This window comes from Epinephelus fuscoguttatus, linkage group LG11, assembly GCF_011397635.1.
Source record: "Epinephelus fuscoguttatus linkage group LG11, E.fuscoguttatus.final_Chr_v1".
NCBI classification, from domain to species: Eukaryota; Metazoa; Chordata; class Actinopteri; order Perciformes; family Serranidae; genus Epinephelus; species Epinephelus fuscoguttatus.
In genome coordinates, this window is record NC_064762.1 from 29,265,626 (window position 1) to 29,288,928 (window position 23,303).

Sequence of the window (23,303 nt, forward strand, 5' to 3'; positions counted from 1 at the left end):
TCTTTTAAAATAAGATATAATGTGAGCAGAAATACAGCGTGAACAGAATCTTATATAGAAATGAATCATTGAGAAAACAAAACTAAAAGCAGTACCCAACAGAAAAAAAGGTAACAAAACATAACATCAATTAAAATAGAATTAAAGACAATTTTTCTACTTGGCTTGTGACAAAAGGCTCATTTAAAGATTTTGAAGATATTGCATACATTTATCATTTTCATAGCTTTTTTTCTTTGTTGTGTGAGGACGGAATCGCTGATAAATGTTGTTCAATTTCCTTTAAAAATCCACAGAAATGTTTTTTTCTAATAGTAAATTTACATTTGTGAATGTGAAATTTGACAAAAATAAAAATGAGATTAATTTAAAAAAAATTTTTTTGTCATAGTTATCATAGCACCAAAATACAGAATTTCTATATATATTAAATAGTAAAATCTGAGAGAATGTTGTCAGCTATTAATTTAGTAATATTTTTCCACAGCAAATTTGTACATAAATAAATAAAAACTAAATAAATAAGCAAATTTCAGGATGTAATTCACAAAAAGAGCAGGTAATCTATGGATCAGAGTTTGAACTACATGTGCATTTACCAGGCAGGGATGATCTCAATGACAACACTGTACAGTAACGTGAAGGGAAATAGTGTTTTGAAGGACTGACCTAAAATTGAGGATATTGCTGCCTCTGCTGCTACAGTTGTAACATGTCCTTACAATTCAGTTTCTCTGTCTTGTCTCCAAGGATGCTATGGCTCAGGTGGTAGAGTAGGTTGTCCACTAATCACAGGATTTGCAGTTCAGTCCTCTGGTTAAGTTGACCCAGGGCAAAACCTCACCATTACCCCTTCTAATTATTATGATGTACAGTTCAGTGTCTGCATCTTCAAGTGTTTTTTTTTCTTTCTCTTTAAAATAATATATTTAATATTTGTAAAATATTAGTGATGTCAATTCAAGTTAGAAATTGAAACACCCAAATACCAGTCATATACTCTAGTCTTAGTCACACAGAGTATGAATAATAACTATTAACTAACACACTGCCTATAAGATTAAATGTACAACATTTCCAATTGGAACATATATGTCCTCTGTCTATATGGCACCTGAATGCAGCATTAGAGATGACAAGACCAGCGCGTCATTCACCTCCTAGTGTTATGAAGTAGTCAGTTGCTCACCTACTAAAACAATAGGTATGCTGCTCTTCCAGTTATGTCCTGTATGTTCAGTGTTACCTGAACACAGCATTCCTCATGGCGCAGAGCCAAACACCTCATTGCAACAAGTGTCTTATTGCGTCCTCTAGTGGCCATATTGGACCATCACATAAACTCTCATTACTGACTGAGAGGAAAGAAGGCTGAGCTTTTTCATTTCTAGCCAGCTGTCCAAACAGTCATTGTGGGATTTTTAGGTGTTTTCCCTCAGATATATTCTCAGTCTTTATTTATTCAAGGATATCTGGATGTGTTTATCCTTCCAACTCTCTTCTCTGCATTCATTAATTTCCAAATTCCATACTTGAAAAGCTCATTAAAGAGCTGCCAGGGTGTTAGTCAAAGTATTGTTTGGAGCATTTCTGACTTGGCCGTGGTGGACAAAGTACCTGAAAGCCACATCTGACAAAAAGTTAACATTGCCTATTAAAATACTGCTTAAGTAGAAGTCTCAAAGTATCTGATATTTACTATACTGAAGTATCAAAAGTAATTTTATGATAATAAATGCAATAAAGTGGTTGAAGTCAGAGTACAATTAAATGCTGGTAATTAAAAAGAAAGTGGTCAGAATTTGGAGACTTTGGAGGTTAATGTCGTCATAGTCTGTACACCACCTTTAAAATGAAACTCTTCTTCACAACTTCAAGGATTTAAAGAACAAAATCTAGTTTTTCCTTTCCTCCCTTCCCTTCATTCATCTGTCACTCTCTTCCTCCCTACTTCCTTCCCTGCTTTGTAGTGAGAAACTAAGATGCTTAGGGGAAATGTATCGGAGTAAATGTACACATTTCATTTAGGAAACGTAGTCAAGTAAAAATGAAAGGGGGTTTCCCTACTGTAGTGGTTAGAGCACTCGTCTTCCATGCTCAAGGTCCATGCTGGGGTCTGCGTCAGCAAAGGCTCCCGCCATGGGATCAGATTCCTTAAGGATAAAGAATAACTCTGGAATCTGGGCCAAGTCCTCAACGAGGGCACGTCTCAAGCCCGTTGTAGACAGGAGGCTCCAGACAAAAAAGCATAGTCAGTCAAGTAAAAATGAAAGTTGACAGAAATGTAAAAACTCAAGCAATGCACTGATACTTCCAAAAATTCTTAAGTATAGTAATGAGGTATTTTCACTTTGTTACATCACACCACTGATGACAGGACATGCAACAAAGGGCCCATTCCAAACTCAGGGATAGTGTAAATACATAGTCAGCATCTTAGAGCCCTCAGCCACCAGAATTCCCCTCCTGAACATCTGTTTTTGATCTTTATGAGACCACATGGCTTTCACTGCTCACTACTCTCTCACAACACTTGAACATTTCTGAATGTATGAGACACATTAAAGAATTAAAAACAATAACATTTGGACTTAAAACTGATGCTAGAAAATGCCCGCTATGAACACTTCAAAGCATAGGTTCACAGTTTCCAAGTCATGTCTTACATTAACAGTCAGGTGCCTACATTGAAATGTGTTGCTCACAGTCCGTGTTCTGGCAGTCTGAGTTAGCCCAATAAAGTCTTCCACAGTTAGTCATTTTACAATAAAATCTTCTCTCTGAGTTTCCCCAGACTACAGCTTGAAACAGGCTTATCGCCAAAGCTCCAAGGAATTTATTTGCCTTGGTATTTGGTGCATTCTGTTGACATAATCAGCAAGAGAAGAGAAACAAGTGGTGTTACACTCAAGAGTCATAATATAAAATAGAAACGTACTATAAAAGTATGTATTCTAAATGAAAAATATTGACTTAAGAGTATGTAAATGTTCACAGTTTAAAGAAAGAGATGTGCAGTCTGCAAAAATAAAACTGGAGCGCCCTCTACAGTTCAGACTGCAGCTGGAAGGTCATAATCGGTGTGAAGTGATCACACCTGTTGAGGAGCCTGATGGTAACTGGATTGTCAGATCTCTGTCAGAAAGCCAGCAGAGGCTTTGGATTCACAGCTTCTGCCTTTATTGAAATTCATTGTGTTGCATGATGTGGCTTCTGGTCTTTATCTGCACGTTGACAGGTACCAACTGAAACATTCAAACTGCAGACAGCCTGCTGAACCATTAATATTATTATTATTAACTTTTTGGTTTTTTGTAGTTGTTGGTGGTGTCCCTGTACAGCCGAACCAGGAGGCCACCAGTCACGCCCCAGGTTGGTGTTCACTGGATTGATTTGCACTGTTTGAAATATACAAATTATTAATGAGGAATCATCTGATTTCTGTAGATAATGTTACTGTCACTGCTATGCATGCTGTGCCGAAGCCAGCAAAAACACAAGGTACATTGTGCAGTATATTTAATTAAATAAACATAAATTAAATGACCTTGTTACTACCTTTATTTCACTGGATTTCTCTCTGTCAGCTGGTGTCGTCCCGTTAAATGGCACCCACAATGTGACTAGTCCTGCCCCAGGTTGGTGCTCATTGGTTTTCAAGACTTGGGTTTTCTTTTGTCTTTTAAACAATGTGATTAAATTCTCTGGTTTTTATAGGTATAGTCATCCCCATGCTTAAACCACAGCAAGCCAGCGCAGAAACCTTGGAAGGTAAAATATATTCTAAATGTTAAATATAACAAAAATAAATCTATAGATGTACGGTGACTGTTTTTATCATGTCACAGAGCTACAAGAGGAATTGATTGTCCAAGAGGGAGACATGCTGATTCAGGTAAGATGGAGAACTTATTTTTTTATTTATTTATTTTTTTAAAAGCACTCTTAAAGTACCAAAGTAAATCTTTCGTCCGTCCGTCAACCCGTAATGTTGCAGCTCTTAAAGGTGCGGCTAATTCCAACTATCTTACATAGTGCTGGGAAACCTATAATATTACTATTATAATTTATCAATTGATTTTATAATTTTATATTTTAAATTAATAATATGACCCTGAACTATACCTAATGTTATCCAGTAAATGTAGTGAGGTATATAGTACATTATGTGTTTCCAAAATGTATTTAGTGGTGTAGAAAGCCTGTAAAATAGAATACAATGACAATATTAAAGTACCTCAAAAACACAGGAAATCGTGGTTGATATGAATAATTTTTAAATCTATACTGTGTGATTTTGTTTCACCTGAGTTTTGGCAGGAAGGTCTTCTAAATGTTGGCACTGCAAGATTGTATATTATGCAAGTGTTCAAACAAGTGCAGAAGTTATTAGACATTAAGATTTAATTGCTGGAAACAGGATTCAAACATCAAACTAAAGTGATTAAGAGTGTTGAAATGGTGGTAATAATATCTAACTGTTTGGCTGTCTGAACTTACAGGAGGACAGGAACGCTGTAATGACCCTGTGGGCAGAAGCCACCGTGCCTTACATCATCAGTTATGAGCTGGGTGGGTTGTTGTTGTTGTGCTCTGACACGTCCTCATACATACCAAAACAACAGAATAGGTAGATTGGCAATGACTCCCAGAACAGCATATCGGTGTATGACTGTTGGAGTGTACCTGCTACAGGTGCAAGGTTGCAGTTTGGTCAGGTTTAGGAAAGGATAATGTTTTCTCTTAAAGGGACAGTCCACTCCAAAATCAAAAGCACATGTTTTTCCTCTTAACCTGTAGTGCCGTTTATCAGTCTAAATTGTTTTGGTGTGAGTTGCCAAGTGTTGGCGATATCGACCATAGAGATGTCTGCCTTCTCTTCAGTGTAATGGAACTAGATGGCACTCTGCTTGTGGTGCTCAAAGTGCCAAAAAATACATTTGAAAAACTCAACAGCAATGTCCCTTTCCAGGAATCATGACCCAGTTAATAAAGATAATCCACATCCTTGTTGTGAGCAGTTTCATGTGGGAACTATTTTCTTTCTACTGAACTACACCCACCAACTGTGTCACAGCGCAGAAGGAAGAGTGCATCTACTCATGGACAAGAGGCTTGTGCTAGTGTCAGAGCAAGATGTTAATATTAATGGCGTCCTCCTCAAATGAGCTGTTATATTACATAGCTAAAGCTTTGGGCACCATAAGCTTAGTGCCATCTAGTTCCCCAACATTCAAGAGAAGACAGATATCTCTACAGCAGATCTCTCCAACACTCTGCATCTCTCACACCAACAATCTATAATGAACAACAGTACTACAGGTAAGAGGGAAAACATGTCTTCTTGGTTTTTGGGTGAACTGTTACTTTAAGTTAAAGTAAGTATACACTGACTTTTGGTTTCACACAGGACATGACCAGCAGTCTCCTGGGTAAAAGTCCTGTGTTTGTTTGACCTATCTGTCCACCCCGACCTCCTGCATACTCTGACTTTGTTGTTCTTTATACTGCATCCCCCGACTTCTTCTTTCAATCCCATCATGATTACGTATTGCTAATAATTAAGAATAATTAAGTATTGCACAGACGATTTGTGTTTGGACAGTAACCAGGTCTAATGTTTGACCACTGACATGCAGATGACGAAACAGTTTCAGTTTGTTTTTCCTCCAACAGCTGATCAAGAGTTTAACATCCTCACTGCCTTCAGGATGATATCAGATTTTACCTGCATTCGCTTCATACCACGCACCACGGAGCTGAACTACCTGGAGTTCAAGAATGGCAAAGGGTGAGAGACATTTCTGTTAAAGGATCAGTTCGTCCAAAATATTTAAAAAAGCATTTGTTTCTCTTATCATTAATGGTATCTTGCTGTGCAGAAAGATTCTGTTTTACTTGCCTTGATAAGCACTTTTCAAAACCCAAATTACAAAGTCCCTCAGTGGCACATTAACATCAATAAACTTTAAGATGATTATTGTTGATTTTATAATAAAGCAACCCTGGTAATGTAAGATTGAAGAAAATAAAGACCAACTAAGTAAAATTAGTAGAAAGCCTGCAACTCTGTAACAGACTGTTAGAACTGAAAAAGCCTCTTGGATGAGAGGCGAAACGGCTTCAAGAAACTTAAGTCGAGTTGCCTACGATATAGCACTTAAGACTTAAAACCTGGTCAAGTAAATCAATCAGACTTGTTTGTCTTACTGGTTTTTGTTCATCTCTCTAGCTGTGCATCCTTTGTTGGTTGCCGAGGAGGAGCCCAGGCGGTGTATTACGCCCGCTCGTGCAGCGTGGGGAACCTTTGCCATGAGATCATTCATGCTCTGGGGCTGCATCATGAACACACCCGCAAGGACCGGGATCAATACATCAATGTGCAGTGGCAGAGCATCATCCCAGGTAAACACAGTAATTCCCTGTATGAAAAATACTGTCACCAAACTGTTGGTACATTTTGCAGACTCACAACTGCACTTATGTCTTTGGCCACTTGGGGGCAGAAGTCGACACACTCAGTTCTGACACAATATTATCAAAGACGGTGGATAAACCAACCCTGCGTTCCAAATCGCATACTTCTACTATATACTTTTAGTATGTACTGCAGCTGCCCTTAAAAAGTATGTAGTGTAGTATGCAGTATGCATGCTATTGGGACACACTACATCCGCCATTACATCGCTCCCTGAACTCCGACCCTCTTGCTCACTTCCGCCGCCGTCCATAGCGCCACATTTGAATATTTTGTGTTGTTGTACTTCGGAGATGCAGCAAATCTCCTCTCGTCGAGCTCGCCAGAGTCGTGCATACCGTCGGAGGTGCCAGAGAGCTCTGTTGCTGTTATGTCGTAATGTATGTTGTTGTTTCTAATAAACTGACGTGTTCACGTAAACAGTTCCAAGCCTATTATTGAGTGACCTGTCTATTGAACTAGTCACCAGTAGGCATATTAACCCCCTTCACACATAGCTTTCTGTTGCTGGCAGATATTTGTTGTTAAATATATTCACAGCTATGCAGCTGCTGGCACTATATTCTGTCTGCACGTGAAGCAGCCTTACATTCACATTACTTTTATTTGTAGTGTAACATATTTGCACATTCTTACTATATTACTTAATATGTATTTGACTTTTACTATTTATATATTTACTAGTCTATAGTGCTCATACCTGGCCCATAGTGTATTCATATTTAGTCATATTCATTCATTATTTATACCACACTTACACCACTGCCTATACTGGTAGTCATAGTTGAACCCTAACATTGATTATACTATAATCACAATAAAGTTGAATGTTGTAACCGTGTTCTTGCAAAACTGTATGATATGTTGATATATGATATTTTTTTTTTTTTTTTTTTTTTTTTTTTTTTTTTTTTTCTTTATTAACGAGTCTTCAATCGAAACAAGTATACAGTACAGTAGCCAGGGGGTGGGCTATTACATAAATACAGAGAATAAGGTGCACAAATTATATGTTCTCATCGCTTTCTTGTTATTAGAGTCACAAATGCTTTGCAGGTACTGTTCCATTTCCTTTTGGAACACCACAAAACAGGGTTTGGAATGACTAAATTTAGCTCTGTGTATATGATATTTTCCTAATAATATTAACAAATTTATAATATACAGTTCATTCTGTTTCATACTCTTGACATCATAGATTCCAAAAAAAATATTCTTACAAAATAAAGAGAAATCTGGGACAAGCTTCAATGAGATGTACCATATTACTTCTTTCCAGAAGGTGGCAGTAAAGTGACAATGCCAAAACAGGTGAAACACAGTTTCAGGTTCAGAGTCACAGAAAGAACAGTTCACACATAAATCCTTCTTAAATTTTAACAAATTCTGTTTGGCAGGGTAGTATCTATGGATTATCTTGTAGGATATTTCTCTCACTTTATTTGTAATTAAGTATTTGTAGGGGAGATTCCATATCTGGGTCCAGTTCAAATCATTAACAATATTAGACCAGTATTGCATGACATATGGGGTAGAGGTGTTATCAGATTGAAACAGTGATCTAATAAGATAATTCCTTTTTTTAGGTGTAACGGAGAAACACATGTGCCCCACTGTCGTTAAAATTGGGTCTAAAGGAGGACAAACTGGATTTCCAGCACCTCTTAACAGAGTTAGGATACCAGAGGGAACAGCATCCATTACAATTGCAAAGTCTTTTGGGGTAATAGGAATACCATATTTTATGAGAAATTCTGTATAATTTAGCAAATTGGGTATATCGTTGAGCAGTTGGGTGACTAAAATTATGTTCTTATCAAACCATGAATTAAGGAACAGAGATTTATTTTTGTATTTGATATGTTGATTGTTCCAGATAAAACATCTATGTGGAGAGAAATTATGTTTATAGATTAACGACCATGCCAACAGGATTTGTTTATGAAAGTTGGATAAAATAAGAGGAAGTCTTTCTATTTTATAGTCACATAATAACACATACTCAAGGCCACCAATGGTAGAGAAAACAAACTTGGGTATAAAATTCCAAATGGATGTAGGATTATGTAAGAACTGCTTTATCCAGTTAATTTTAAAAGTGTTATTCAATGTAGTAAAGTCAAGAAAATTTAACCCACCAGAATCATAAGTGTTCATAATAACCGATTTTTTCACATAATGCGTCTTGTTTTTCCAGATGAAATTAAATAACAGCTTATCAATGGCACTACAAATTTGCTTATCAACAGATAGGGGAATAGCTGCATAAGTAAGACGAGACAGTCCTTCTGCTTTTGTTAACAGTATTCGACCTTTCAAGGATAAATCCCTTTGAAGCCATTGGTTTAGCTTTTTCCTTGTCTTATCAATTATCAGATCAAAATTTTCAGAGCACCTGTCTGTCTGACTTTTAACAATGGTGATTCCAAGGTAAGTGACCTTGTTTTTGACAGATATGTTGTAAACCAATGACTCGTCACAGTTCTTAAGAGGAAACAAATCACATTTCTTCAAGTTTAAGCGGAGTCCAGAGGCTGCAGAGAACAAGCCTATTGTATGGATAGCAATGGGAACTTGAGAAGCATTTTTTAAGAATAATGTGGTATCATCAGCCAGCTGACTAATTATAATTTCTCTGTCTGCAATAAAGATTCCTTTTAGCGAGCTATTTTTGATGTGTGTAGAAAGTAGTTGAGTGCATAAAATAAATAGATAAGGGATGCGGGACAACCCTGTCGGATGCCCTGCTGTAAATTGAATCTTGGGAAGTCCTGCTTTAGTCTAAGGGAGCTGTTACCATTAGCGTACAAAGTTTTAACAGCTTTAAAGAAAAAATCACCAAATTCAAATAGATTAATTGTTTGAAAAATAAAATTATGTTCCACGGTGTCAAATGCTTTATAGAAATCTAGAAAGAAAATAAAGCTATCGTCAGAGCAAAGAAAGGAGTAATCAATCAAATCTAAAACAAGACGAATATTATTAGAGATATGTCTCTTCCTCATAAAGCCTGATTGTGTCTCATCAATAATTGGATCCAAAACATTTTTAAGTCGTTTGGCAAGTACAGAAGCAAAAATCTTATAGTCAGTATTGAGTAAAGAGATAGGTCGCCAGTTATCAATAAGAAGGTGGTCTTTTTTAGGTTTCGGAATCAACGTAATCAGGCCTTGTATTAGTGTAGGAGGTAGAGCTCCTTGTTCCACACTTTCTAAAAATACCTTAAGTAGAAAAGGGGCTAAATCTTCAACAAATGTTTGATAGAATTCAGCAGAAAGCCCATCACCTCCCGGAGATTTGTTAAGTTTGAGGTGTTTAATTACACGAGTGATTTCTTGTAAAGTTATAGTTTCATCACACATCTCTTTGTCATCTTCAGTAATTTTAGTAATGTTACTCAGAGAATTAAAGAATGAAGTTGCTGACTGATGACAATATTCTGTCTTATATAGCTCACTGTAAAAGTTGGAGCAAAAGGCTGCTATTCTACTGGGATCATCAGTTATATCACCATTAATGTTAAGTTGGTGGATTAAGTTGAGCTTCCCGTGATTTCTTTCTAGATTAAAAAAATACGCCGAATTCTGTTCTCCTTCTTCGATCCATTTCTTTCTTGATCTTACAAAGGCACCTTTAGCCTTATGTAAATAGATTTCATTTAGTTTAATTTGCTCTGAGATCAAGTCAGCATGATCGCTTTCTGACATATCAGCAGGACTTTTCTGGGATAATGATATTATTTTAGAGACCACTTTCTCTTCCTCTAACCTTTGATTTTTAGAAAAGATGCTACCATATTTCCTTAAATATTGGGCTGCTTTAAATTTCAACAGTTCCCAATTGCCACCATAAACATTTTCTACATTTGCTTTATTCCAAAATTCTACTATTATTCTCTTTATGCCTAACTTAACAGTCTCATGTTTCAAAAGAGAACAATTCATGTTGATATATGATATGTTGTTGTACACGCAGCTCAGTCAGTGTGACGTAACTTCCGCTGCGCAAAGGATTGTGGGTCAGAATGACCAAAGAAGCATGCTGACATGCATACTGCGAAATATGACCGGATGTAGTAGAACATCCTGGTACTTTTGGCATACTGCATCTGACATACTATGTATTGGGACACACTAATTCTTTTTCTGGCATACTAAATAGTATGGTAGTATGGGTATTGGAACGCAGGGCAAGACGGTCCACTGCGAGTCAGTTTCCTGTATCAGTGTCACGTGGGGTTCGTGACCACCACGCCCCTTTAGGAGACTAACAGCAGGTACGGAGTCCATTGACTTCAGTGGGAGAAATGAACGTGATGACAGATTATGGCCGATTCTTTCGCCCCATAGTCACGGAAGCAGATATTGGACCCATTTATCGCAAGCCACATATCTTCAGAACATTCCGACACCAAAATGGCAAATTTCACACGGACAAATCAGGAGAAAATTTACTTTGTTCAAGACCTGTCTCTGTCTCAACAACACACACTCGCGAGATCTGGCTACAGATAGCTCCTCTCTGGTGCTGAAATCAGTGCAGTTTCACCAAAGATACTGGATTAAAAAAATATTTTTCTTCCAGCGGATGTCTTAGTTACAACATGATTGAGCTAACTGGAGTAGTTTCATGTCGTATCCGACAACGGGAGGCTTTTAACACATGACGTCTTGATGTTAGCTTAGCTGCTAGTGTTAGCTGTCCCTGTCAGCTGCAGCCACTGATGCTTTCTAGACATCGTGATTTCCCAAAACTGAATAAATACCACACATAGCAACACAAAACTGCTTTAAAAAAATGCTTTGCTAGCTCAATCATGTTGTAACTAAGATATCTGCTGGAAAAAATATTTTTTTCACGGACCGTTTCATGAGTTATTACCTATTACAGACACCGCTAACGGTTAGCCCAGCTAATCTACGATAACCAAGCGAGGTTGAGGATACTCGTCTTTGATTGGCGGTTCTCCATCGTCTTTGATTGGGCTACGGGGGACAACGCCTACTAGACCGGAAATGTATACCATTTCATACAATGGGGGTATATTGTAGGTGGGCCATCTTGTTATAATACAGTATCTTGATATTATTTAGTTTAGTTTTCAGCTAAAGGGATACATGAGCAGACAGAAAGCATTCCAACAATAAGATATATTTCACAAAAATGAGACATAAAAAGTGCTTTAGATTTCAAAGATTAGTGTGAAACATTTGAACACAGCTCCTCTGTTTTTAACATTTCCATATAACTGCAAAAGACCATGGTGTAATAAATAATTTCTGATTTAAAGGCAGAGAAAAGAACTTCAAGATGAGAAGTGGAAACACTCTGAACCTGCCGTATGACCTCGAGTCCATAATGCACTACGGAGAGTAAGTCTTCACCTTTTTTCTTGTATATAAAAATGTTTTTACATTTTATCCTACTGCAATAATTTTGTCTGTCGAAACTGGTTTAACAGGATAATATTGAGCACCAAGCTGGGGTGAACAAGATAACTTAAAAGTCCATAACACATAAATTTGGCAAATATTCTTCTGTTTCGTTGCAGGTATTTTTTCAGTCTAGATGGAAGTCCAACGATGTTGTCAAAGTACAGCGGAGTGCAGATGGGCCAGAGAACACATCTCAGCCACCTGGATATACAGAGACTGAACAAACTCTACCACTGCGGTAACATCCTCTTCACCAGACTACAGTTTCTCATCATATCTGCTCTTGTGTGTCAGTTCAAGCAGACAGGAGGTATTCCATCAATACAAAGACGTGTTTTTTGTTTCAGACGAGCGGATGAAATCGATGCATGGATGATATCAGTGAGCGGGCTCCCTCTTGGTTAACCTGCATTTGCTGTGATATTTAATAAAATCATAAAACCCTTGCTCTGTTTGCTGGTTTTTCATACCTGCCAGCCCAAATACATCAAATTAAACCATACAGCTGAAAAAATTGTATTGCTGTGATGTAAATTTCAAAACAAATTACAGTAAAGGCGCAGACATTGTTTCAACATTGGGGGGACACATGACATGAGGGGTTTGGGCGTCCTCTGCAAGAATGTTTTTAGCACTAATTTGTGACTTTTGTGCGTTAAATTATGGTGCAAATGCATAAACTGTATAAATATATAAATATGTCCATATTCAGAGCTGATCTTAATATTCTACCCTCATGTATGTACATAGGAAGGAGGAAAAAAATAGTAGTACTGCTCAATATAATGCAACTTTAACTATGACCTCATTAATATAGTGTATAGTAGTATAGTATAATAGTATAATTTACAAGTTTTTAACTGTCACTAAAACCTGATCATAAACTCATCATAAACAAAACTGGAAAAGCAGAATTTATGGTAGAGCTGTTGAGTTGAATTACAATAGATTGGACAGATGTGCCTGTTTTAGTGTATGTGTGTATTTTAACCCAAGCAGCTAAACCTAAAATGTACAGATCTTTAGGGCATTTTTAGGATTGCATAACATTCCTCAGAGTATTAAGTGACTGCAATGGTTTATTATGTCTACAATAGCAGCAGGCATACACAGAACTAGCAGTAGGCATTCGTTCCTCTTAACAACCATTGTCCTTGCCTCCTGTACATAAACCTGTCTGACAGACAACCTACAGTGTGAGCCGGCTGGTGTGAGATTCTCTGTGTTGTCTGTAGGAGGAGCTAAGAGAACAGACTGACTGTTGTGCACTATGCAAGAGTCACAAGGAAAGACTCACCATCTACCATTCACTCACCTGGCAGACAGAAAATAAGGCTGTAAGTTAATGTGTGAGCAGCATTTAAAGGTAGGACAGATCACTTTTTTTCTAACATTCTAAACTCCTAATATGTTGACATCTATTCTTATTCTAGTATTGCACATTTTAGTGTCTTCTCCATTAATTTATCCTTCTCAATTTGAAAAAAACATGTAAATCTGTTTCTTGCATTACTCAAATTTTGACATTTTATTGGAAACTTCTTGAGGAGATATCTGTGTTTATCATTATTTTCTGCAGTAGTGTTTTTTGGCTTGTAGAAATAATTACTATTATGTGTGTGTGCGTACATTTATTAATCTTAATCAGTCTGAAATGCAGCACTTTTCCTCTAAATGTGTTCAGGTAATGAAATGACAAAGTTTAATTTGCTTGTTAGAAAGCTGGCACACTGAAACCGTGTGTAATCCCTCCGTCTGTGCAGACAAAGTGTCAGGTTTATTTGGGCTTCTCAGATTTACCATGTAAATGCTCTAGCTCACACACAAACACGGTTCTGATTACAAATGAACAGTTGAACTGTTCATTTGTAATTATTTCCATTTGGACTGGCTTTATTTCTCTCGGGACGTGGGGTGATTTTAACTTTACTTGCACTGGTCAGTATGATGTCAATATGTCTTTAATGTCTCAGTGTTGAGATTTGAGTTATGACTCAGAAAGGGGGTGCGATTTCTGACTAAAATCCATCTCATGCAGCAACTCTGAAAGCTCTGATATCATTGACACACGTTTCTCTTCTATGTACCTGCTGTATCTCCAGTTTAGGATGCTGCATGGCTGCGGCCCTGGTGTTCAGACTACATGACAGAGGACCAGAGGTGGTGAGGGAGGTGCTTCTGGAGCGAGGATGGGAGGAATATGACCAAGAAGAACAGGAGGAGGAAGACTGGAACCTCTACTGGCGGGGCTCTGCATTTCGCAACTCAGAATATCACAACCTGTTGCCATGGCAGCGCCTCAACCACCATCCCAAGACCGCTGGCATCACACGCAAGGTGATGATGGTCACTTTCCTTTATCCTCATTATAATGTAAAATCCATCGGAAGTATCTAGGTATATGTTACCTGGATCAGGACAAACACGTGTAAATGCAAGGTGTAACTGCAGAACACACTCGATTTTAATGAGATCAGCCAGGCAACATACAGTACGGAGGTGGTCACATTGTGATCAGATCTCAGCCAGGTGTCAATGCAATCTGTGCAGTGACCACGTCCTTAAGAAAAAAAAGCCGGCCAGAAAGTTGAAAGGTCACCAAATTCAGCCTTCTCTTGCCATCTTAAAGGGGACCAGTTACTATGCTTTTCCTTAGTTCCTGTCACATATACATTATAATGTTACAATGTTCGAAGTTCATATTAAACATTGCCAAAGATAAACGGATGTAAAATTCAGGTCTAAACTGTTCTGATTACTCTGTTTCCAGCAGATTCTTTCTATTTTTGAGAGAAGCTGACGTCAGCTGGTGACAGATTTCTGTGTACAGTAATCTGTTCCAGGCACACTACTGTAAGGGCCGTTTCATAGTTGATGCACACAAAGAGAGCAAGCGACGTGAGCAACGCACTTTCTTTCATAGTCAACACATTGAACCAGGCGACACGGGCGACAATTGAAATGCAATACATCGCTTGTGCAGTAAGGGGTAGCAGAGTCACTGGTGCATTCCGGCTAGCTAGTGCTGCTGTAGCTAGCTAGTACTGCTATTTTATTAGAGTGCAGTGCAGTAGAACTGTCATATAAATGGGGGTGTGCCCGTACGAGTTCAAGTTTTTCCTCCTCGCCCGCCATATTTCATGCCTGCTTCTTCCGTCAATAACAAATAGTGGTTAATTTCAAGTACGTTGCTTGAATTATCATCCCCGCTAGCAACGCATGGTATTACATGCGTCGCTGCATCGTGTATCACAAAAATGGACAACACATTTTGACACACAAGCACGCATCATGGCGGCCAATGCGTCTCGAAGACTGACCAATCAGGGCAGAGTGGGCTATTTCAGTAGGGGGGCTTCAAGAGACAGGTGCTAAAACAGAGCGCCTCAATAGAGAGTGAATACCAATGCTTCATCAGACAGTACGATGAAACACTGAAGCATGTAAACATATTCCAGTAGATACCCATAATACAAGTCTGAACCTGAAAATGACCATAAAAGGTTCCCTTTAAGGAAACCAGCAAGTAGAGCAGTAGCTGGCAAGTCGTCCCTCTAAAAGGGGCTCAGAAATAAATGATGTCCATTCATAGAATCATTTCCTTGAACCAGAATGTACAATGTCTATTAACAAATCTGCCAGCCCAATTAACTAATTTGTATTTTGGGATCTGATCATGGCGTGAGCACAATCGAGATAACGGGGTGTAAATGCAAAGACCCACTGATCAGATCAGAAGTCATTATCCAGATACCGATAACATGTTTATACCATGTGTAAACTGAGACTTTGCAACTACCACATCAAAAAAGTTCAAATAATCTCACTCTAAAAGAATGATCTGTCTTTTTTGTTAAGGATTACTTGGCACGCAACCTGAGGAGAATGAGAGCCACATTTGGTTCATCTCTTTATGACTTCAGTCCAACTGCCTTCATCCTCCCCAACGACTACACCCGATTCCTGTCTGAATACAACAAGCTGCGTCTGACCAAAGGACCATCAGTCTACTGGATTTGTAAGCCTGTGGATCTCTCCAGAGGCAGAGGGATCTTCATCTTTGAGGATATTAAGGACTTGGTTTATGACTGCCCCGTGATCGTACAGAGGTACATCTGTAACCCTCTGCTGATCTCCGGCTACAAGTTTGACCTGAGGATCTATGCGTGTGTAAAGAGCTTCCATCCGCTGACTGTTTACATCCATCAAGAAGGCCTGGTGCGCTTCGCCACTGAGAAGTACAACCTGTCATCTCTGCATAATCTGTACGCTCATCTCACCAACACCAGCATCAATAAGTTTGGCCCCTTCTACAAGACTGAGAAAGAGCGAGTGGGCCAAGGATGCAAGTGGACCATGAGCAAGTTTAGGCATTTTCTCCACAGCCAAGACATCAATGAGCTTCTTCTGTGGCAGAGAATCAGCAACATCGTCACTCTGACCCTCCTCACCATCGCTTCCTCTGTCCCCTCATGTCCAAACTGTGTGGAGCTGTTTGGCTTTGACATCCTGATTGACGTCAAGTTTAAACCTTGGCTGCTGGAGGTCAACTACAGCCCTGCATTGACTCTGGACTGCCAAGCAGATATTACTGTGAAGAAAGGGCTAATCAGCGATCTGATTGACTTGATGAACTATACATTGATTGACAGTTTGAGAGAGAAGGCTTATCAGAGACAAGGGTACAAGCAGCCTTGTTTTGATGCTAACCACCCCTCCAAGTTAAAAGAAACCAAATTTCAGAAGCAAAGGAGTGGTAGCCAGTCCTCTCAGATACTCCCTCTAATAAAAACTCATCACCAGCCTAAAAAGATGAGCCTAAGACGATCCAGACAACATGCTTTTGTAGCCGAATACCAAAGACATCTTCCCCCTGTTGACTTAAACAAGATATATGCCACCAGCAGCAGAATAGTTAACACCACAGTCAACAAAACCCACACCAAAAAGACCTTAAACATGATACTCGGCCCGCATTCAAGGACAAACGTGTCAGCTGTAAACAGACAGACGGTTCCAGCTCCTGCACCGTGGCTGACAGACAACAGGAGTCTCCATGTGTCTGAGGTTACAAACCATGACAACACTGAAACAGAAGCTGAGATAGAGCTCTCAGGAGAGACAGACGTTTCCTCTTTGATACAAGATATCCCGGTCAACGGGGTGGGACTCAGATGCCCGGCTGTGTCCTGCAAGCTCCCTAACATTTACAGGTATATACGGTGCTGTTGTAGAAATTCCGTGTAGTAATGCTTGTCTGCAAGAAAGATCTTCACCTGTATTAAAGAGACATTTTAATCAAGTATGCATTAATGAATTAAAATCTAGGGATGACCCTGAATAGTTAACTAATTGATGATTCGATCTAAGCAGCCTGATTCCGCTGCCAATCTCACCGTAGAATTGTCGCTGCCTCAGAAAATGTGGTTATAAAACAAAGGATCATTCCATTTCAAGCTATACAGGGGTGCTGAGTGTCTTTTTTCCCAAATAATTGCTTGCTATCTTCCAGTAAATCATGATACATGTAGCCTCTTTTGGTATAAATGTGTTAATCAGAGCAATCACTGTCAAAATCAGCAGGGGGCGGTGTGTAGAAACATCTGTTTGTGGCTTACATCTTCTACCCCTATTGAAATCACTATTATTATTACATCATTCTTGGTTTAAGTGTTGACTTTTCATTTTTCTTGACTAAAATGTTATTTGGAAGCTTGTCCAAAGACCAAATGTTGGGCATTATGCTGAGAAGACATTTCATGGCTTGAAAATTGTGAATTAAGTGTCCTGATTCAAACAGCTATTGGCTGGTATTTTGTGTAAAGAAACTGGCTTTTCAAAAAGTCCACTGATTTTATACCATAACAAACAAATGTTGTGATTGTTTCACAGTGGGAATCACAGACCAGTAAGGATGGAGAGATCCACAGCACTGAATGGACAACATATCCCTCCGCTCAGAGTTGGAGACTTCATTCGGACATTCCCTTTTAATGCGGCCACTCTGAGGGCCTCACAGCATGAACTGGATGTTAAGATAGTCATACAGGAGCTACACAAGCTCACTGCTCAGCTGGCTACAATGGGCAGGAAGTTGAAGAGAAAACAGGCGGAGATAGGTGGTGAGGAAGATTTTGATTCACTGTTGTGGGGGCCAAAGGACCCTCCGCTGCTCAGTCAATGCTTCAAACCCACTTGAGAGGCGTTTCATTCTTTTTGGATTTGTTGCTAAGCCCTGACTTTTTTCCTTAGATTTTCTTGTCAGTTTCTTTTACATCTAAGAAAGTGTAACATATCACACCTGAACGCCAAAGTATTTTCTCAGGAAAAGTCTTCCAGACACTCAGGGGTGAATTCCCAAAAGGTTTGTGTGGCTGCTCAACCTGTGCAAATAAAAAGAAAAGCACCCGCAAAGAGTAATGCACACCTAACTCCGCTGCAAAGCAAATAGCGTCTCTGTTTAAATAAGTAAATATGCATTAATGTGGTGCTAAAGTTGATCCTTTTAATGCAAATGAGGCTCAGTGATCAATGCTAATAGCTACATGCAGTTACAGTGAAAACTGTTATCATCTTCAGAGAGTTGGGGTAACTTTCTAGCAATCAAGCCATCTTCTTTTACAGTACAAGGGTGTTTCTTTACGAATTCCCCCTTAGTGTTTACAACAGCATGTGGAAAAGTGCTCATAATTGTATAGAATCATTGTGAAACCACTTGTCAGTCATTCTTTTAAAGTAATAGTAATGCATTACTTGCTACATGAGGATAAAATACAAAGTTAGATCTACAATGTAAAAACATCTCTAATTTCTGATCACTGGTTTACTGATCACTGTTTGGACCATATTGCAAAAGGTTATTTCCTACCAATACTATATCCCTGAACACACACACCATTCTCCATCTCACACTTACAAATATAAATATACACATTCATTTAAAATGTCTGATGGTAACTTTGTCCTTTGCCTTGATGCGTACTCTGCCTGATGCGTACTTGGTTTCCTGTCGTCCACTGGGGTAGATGGTCTTAACTGTCCCATCAGGATATTCTCTTCTCTTGTACTGGGAGGTGTGGATCTCTCTCTGACCATTGGGGAATTCGACCATCTTTTCACCTGACCTGGATGAGAGGATGATCCAGACAGAAGAATGAACAAACTACTTCTTTAAAGGGAAAGTTCTGTATTTTTCAGCCTGGACCCTATTTTCCTGTGTTTTTGTGTCTAAGTGACTAATGGGAACAACAATTTATGAAACTGGTCCAGTTTTGAACAAAACTGCGGCAGGCAGCTGCGGCAAAACAGGCTGCAATGTAATCACTTGGGGGCAATTGTGCACCATCAATTTACATCCACTAAAAGTGCTTGTTTTGCCCACTAACAGGCTCAAAATATTATACTAATTGTCTGACAACAGTATTAAGGATTGCTACAGAGATGGACCTTTTTCGTGGAAAAGTAAGATTCTTTTTGTTAAACCAGAAACAGCCCAAAAAATGCCATCGTCCAACCGACCAAACTCCATTTAAAAACTAATTTTATCATCGTAAAACACACTTCATTCAAAGTCAACACAAGCAAAATGAAACTCACAAAACCATCTTAGATCGTCTTTTTCCACTGTTCCAAAAATCACTAACTCTGGTTTGGTTGAAATAAACCCTTGATTCACCTAGTTAGACATGACAATATGCTGGCTCTGTACACACTAAAATTATTGTTTATTTAAATGGAGTCTGGTGGGTTTGGTGATGGCAATTCTAGGGCTGTTTCTGGGTCAACAGAAACAAGTTATTGTTGCTTAACATACTGTTATGGCGATACTCCACATTCAATCATAAAGGAAAACATTACAAATATATAATTTTAAAAATTATTTTCATCTGCATAAACCCCACTGACCTAGCGATTATTACATTGACATGTTGAGATTACATTCTCATACTATGTGGCCATACTTTGTTCAAAGCCAGTTTATTTTAAATTCTAGTGGAGAGCTCAGAGTTTCCAAACATACTAAATATGGAAAATTTTACGTGTGTAGAAAATTATGCAAAAAACAGAGACTAAAGAATATGACACTGTCAGACAGTGACGATCAAGTTGATTTTTCCATCCTCTCAACCATGCGTTAAGATTTTTATATCAAAATTCCATTGTGTCCTCTTACTGATTACCTCATGGTGTAGTAATATTGTTTATTTATTTATGAGGATACCTGTTAGCTGCCACTTCAGTGACAGTCTAGTCAGTCTAAGTTTTCTGACCCTGCAGACACCCTGAAGCTGATTCTAAAACAAAGCACCGACTTCAGTCTTACGGTGAACGCTGAACGATGGTGCCATCAGAGTAGATTGTCCTCTCGCTGCCGTCAGGCTCCAAATACTTGATGGTCTGGTCTGGAAATAAGATCTCTCTCTTCCCCCCAGGGTGTCGCTTCTCTGTTACAAAAGGAGACATATTATAAATGAAAGACTATACTATGAGCTGTAGACATAACTGGAGTCTGTAAACTTTTTCAATTTTCTGTCAGAGATGTTAACCAACAGTAATAAAACGTTTTACCTGATATGTACTGTTGTCAGTGTGCCAGTCTGTCAGTAAATCATAATCAGAGAGATATGAGATTTAACTCAAGTATGAATTAAATTATTTGTAAATATGTCTTCTATATTATCATTATATCTATATTTTGAAAACTGTCGATATTAAACCAATAAGTGATATTTTTTGTCGCAATTAAGTTGAAATGATGAACTTATTAGCAAGCAGTTGCTTTTTTTTTTTTTTTACACTTTTGGGGTCATGTGTCTGCCCACCTGATAAATGATAATGAATGTTAGTCCAATACTTACTCTCTTAAAACTCTATTTTGGTCTCCACCAACGCCTAAATGAAATATTTGGCTTTTTAGCTAATAAATGCTCAACTATGTTCACCAGCTAGTCGCTAACTGTGTCTGCCTGATGTTTGCTGCTGAGCAGATGGTGAACAGAGGGGATTTTACAACTTGTTAACTGACAACAGCTGCCTGCTATGGCTATAAAATAACGTTATGAGAGCAGTGATAGTGAACCAAAACAGTACAGTTACAATCTAGACAGATAAACAATGAGCTGAGACTATAAAGATGCACAGAGCCACAAAGGGGATCTCCAGATACAGGTGAAAATCACAATGAGAGACTTCTTCACATTGTCACTTGATACATTGCTATTATAAAAATACAACTTATGGCCCCTTAAAGGTGAGGAATATATAATATAGATTTTTCTCCTACCAATCTGCTTGTTGGGGAAGTGAAGGACCTCCAGACCACTTGGGTGGGTGGTATGTGTTGTCTGTGAACCAGCGTAGTAATAAACCTGTAACACACGTGCATGATCTTAGTGATACAAATAAAGAATAAAGACATCAACATCATTGATCAGGCGGCCACAGAGCTCACCACTTTCCCATCTTCCAAAATGTGCTTGATGTCTCCATTGAAGAATGTGACTGTTTTTGTCTTCTGGTCTGCAGAGGTAACTTTCCTTGTCCCGTTACTGAGAGTCACCAAGCTGCACCCGTTAGAGAGAAGCTGCTCCGTCTCAGGAGATAAAGAAATTGTTATCAGTACAAAATTATCAAAATAGTGACAAGTATCATGCAGTTTTCAATTTAAATCTCATTTCTACAAGCCGCATTAGCAAGTAATCATGAGCTTGATTGATTGATTGATTGAAAACATACATCTTAAATACGAAAATAAGTTTATTAGGCGTATTTATTTGAAATATTATCCCTATCACCCCAAATTATTTCCACACATGGTAGTAAGCCTTGAAGATAGGATGGTAAAATCAAGTTTAGGCAGTGACAGAACTGGCACAGGGAGCATATCGACTTGCACTTCATCAACATGTAATGAGGTTAGTCAGCGCTTTGACACCATCTTTTGTCCGTCCTCATAAATTATTGCCAGGGTGCTTAAAGACCACTTAATGGTGTATTATATACTTGAATAATTTGATACCAATGAGATTTACACAGCATTAAAATGAAATGGACTAATGGGCCATAGCTCTGAGTGCTTGAGGCTGCTATTTATCTAAATGTCAACACTTCTGTAGATATGAAGTGTTCACAGATATGTTTTGAAATGGACTGTATTTCTTCACAATACAACACACCTGAGATATTATGATAAAAGTATATTGAAAGGGAAAACAGTTCAGGGTGGATTATACTGAAAAAGTGGATTTGACTATGTGGGATTTGTGACCTAAATAGAAGACCAGTGGTGGAACAAGTATTCAGATCCTCTATTTAAGTAAAAGTACTAAAACTCCAAGTACAAGTCCACTGGACATGAAGGGTATGAAAAAATGTAATCCCAAAAGTAACTAAAGCTGTTAGAAAAATATAGCGGCACAAAAGTACAATATTTGCCTGAGATGTGGTGAAGTGGAAGTATCAAACTGCATAAAATAGAAAAACTTAAGTAAAGTACAAGTGCCACAATGATCCTCATCTGGCTGCTTCTCTTGCCTCTTACTATTCCCACCATGCTCAAGAACTTCGACTGCTGCAACAGCCACAGCCATAATGCAGTTTGATAGGTTCTCAGAATTGTTCCCAAAACTCTGTTATAGTGCATGTCGTAAGATGACTGAAATGACAAGAAATGGGCATACGAGCGAAAAATGATTAATCCCGAACCGTTCTGTGTTACTGGAAAATTTTTTGTAAGGGCATGTTCATGTCATGTTGTTCTCTCTTAAATAATTGTGAGCTGTGAACATGTGGCAACACAGTGCTGAGTGAGCATGTTTTCGATGTCATCACATCCAATGCTGTGTCACTCTCGTTTATGCAACACACAGTTCACACAACATTACAGTGAAAGAGGAAGTAGCCAGATTCTTAAGGAAAAGTACTAAAACAACATCGTAAAGATACGGCCACAAGTAAAAGTCATGCGGTGAGGGGTGTCGGTGGATTAGTGGAGCAGGCGCCCCATGAATAAGGCTGCTGCTGCAGCGGTCTGGGTTCGAGTCCAACCTGTGGCCCTTTGCTGCATGTCGTCCCCTCTCTCTCTCTCTCTCTCTCTCCCCCTTTCACACTTCTAAACTTAAATTTCCCATTAAATCCGTATTAACAAGAGGCAGAATAAAATAAAATAAATCCAATTAAACAACATATTTGCTGCCACAGAGTAATTCTGTGAACTGATAAGGAATGACCAGTGTGTGTGTGTTTCTGTAAGTTATTTCTAACTTACTCAGAACGCTGCTCTGTCACTTTCTGACCCGCCCCACCTGACCTGCGGGTTGCTTGTCAACACACGCATCACTGTTGGCAGGTGTATAAGTAAACAAACAACAACAACCACAAAGATTATTCAG

The 23,303-nt window shown here is 38.6% G+C and overlaps 3 protein-coding genes across 5 annotated transcripts in view; 2 read left to right on the top strand and 1 right to left on the bottom strand.

Annotated features, from left to right (window-relative positions):
- The first annotated feature begins 3,119 nt into the window (after positions 1-3,119).
- LOC125896634 (hatching enzyme 1.2-like) lies at positions 3,120-12,733 on the top strand. The gene is made up of 12 exons (XM_049589355.1): positions 3,120-3,238; positions 3,319-3,372; positions 3,448-3,501; positions 3,588-3,638; positions 3,718-3,771; positions 3,849-3,895; positions 4,503-4,572; positions 5,677-5,791; positions 6,233-6,405; positions 11,769-11,850; positions 12,030-12,151; positions 12,261-12,733. The coding sequence occupies exons 1-12, from the start codon at positions 3,202-3,204 to the stop codon at positions 12,287-12,289; spliced, it is 888 nt and encodes a 295-aa protein (XP_049445312.1). The 5' UTR covers positions 3,120-3,201; the 3' UTR covers positions 12,290-12,733.
- A 396-nt stretch (positions 12,734-13,129) lies between these two features.
- ttll2 (tubulin tyrosine ligase-like family, member 2) lies at positions 13,130-18,376 on the top strand. Its single transcript, XM_049589217.1, has 4 exons — positions 13,130-13,279; positions 14,016-14,250; positions 15,772-17,126; positions 17,806-18,376. Exons 2-4 carry the CDS (start codon positions 14,029-14,031, stop codon positions 18,110-18,112), a joined length of 1,884 nt encoding a protein of 627 aa, XP_049445174.1. The 5' UTR covers positions 13,130-13,279; positions 14,016-14,028; the 3' UTR covers positions 18,113-18,376.
- Positions 18,377-18,382: 6 nt separating this feature from the next.
- si:ch211-140l13.3 (uncharacterized) overlaps positions 18,383-23,303 on the bottom strand; it is a 50,804-nt gene continuing 45,883 nt past the window's right edge. For 2 of the 3 annotated variants that reach the window (XM_049589213.1, XM_049589214.1), the window contains 4 exons: positions 21,365-21,505; positions 21,197-21,281; positions 20,237-20,357; positions 18,383-19,037 (listed from right to left, as the gene is read on the bottom strand). In XM_049589213.1, coding sequence (XP_049445170.1) covers positions 18,848-19,037; positions 20,237-20,357; positions 21,197-21,281; positions 21,365-21,505 — 537 coding nt within the window. In that variant the 3' untranslated portion in view covers positions 18,383-18,847. Of the gene's footprint in view, positions 19,038-20,236; positions 20,358-21,196; positions 21,282-21,364; positions 21,506-23,179; positions 23,251-23,303 lie in introns of those variants that run through there. The other variant, XR_007450290.1, reaches the window with a different exon arrangement.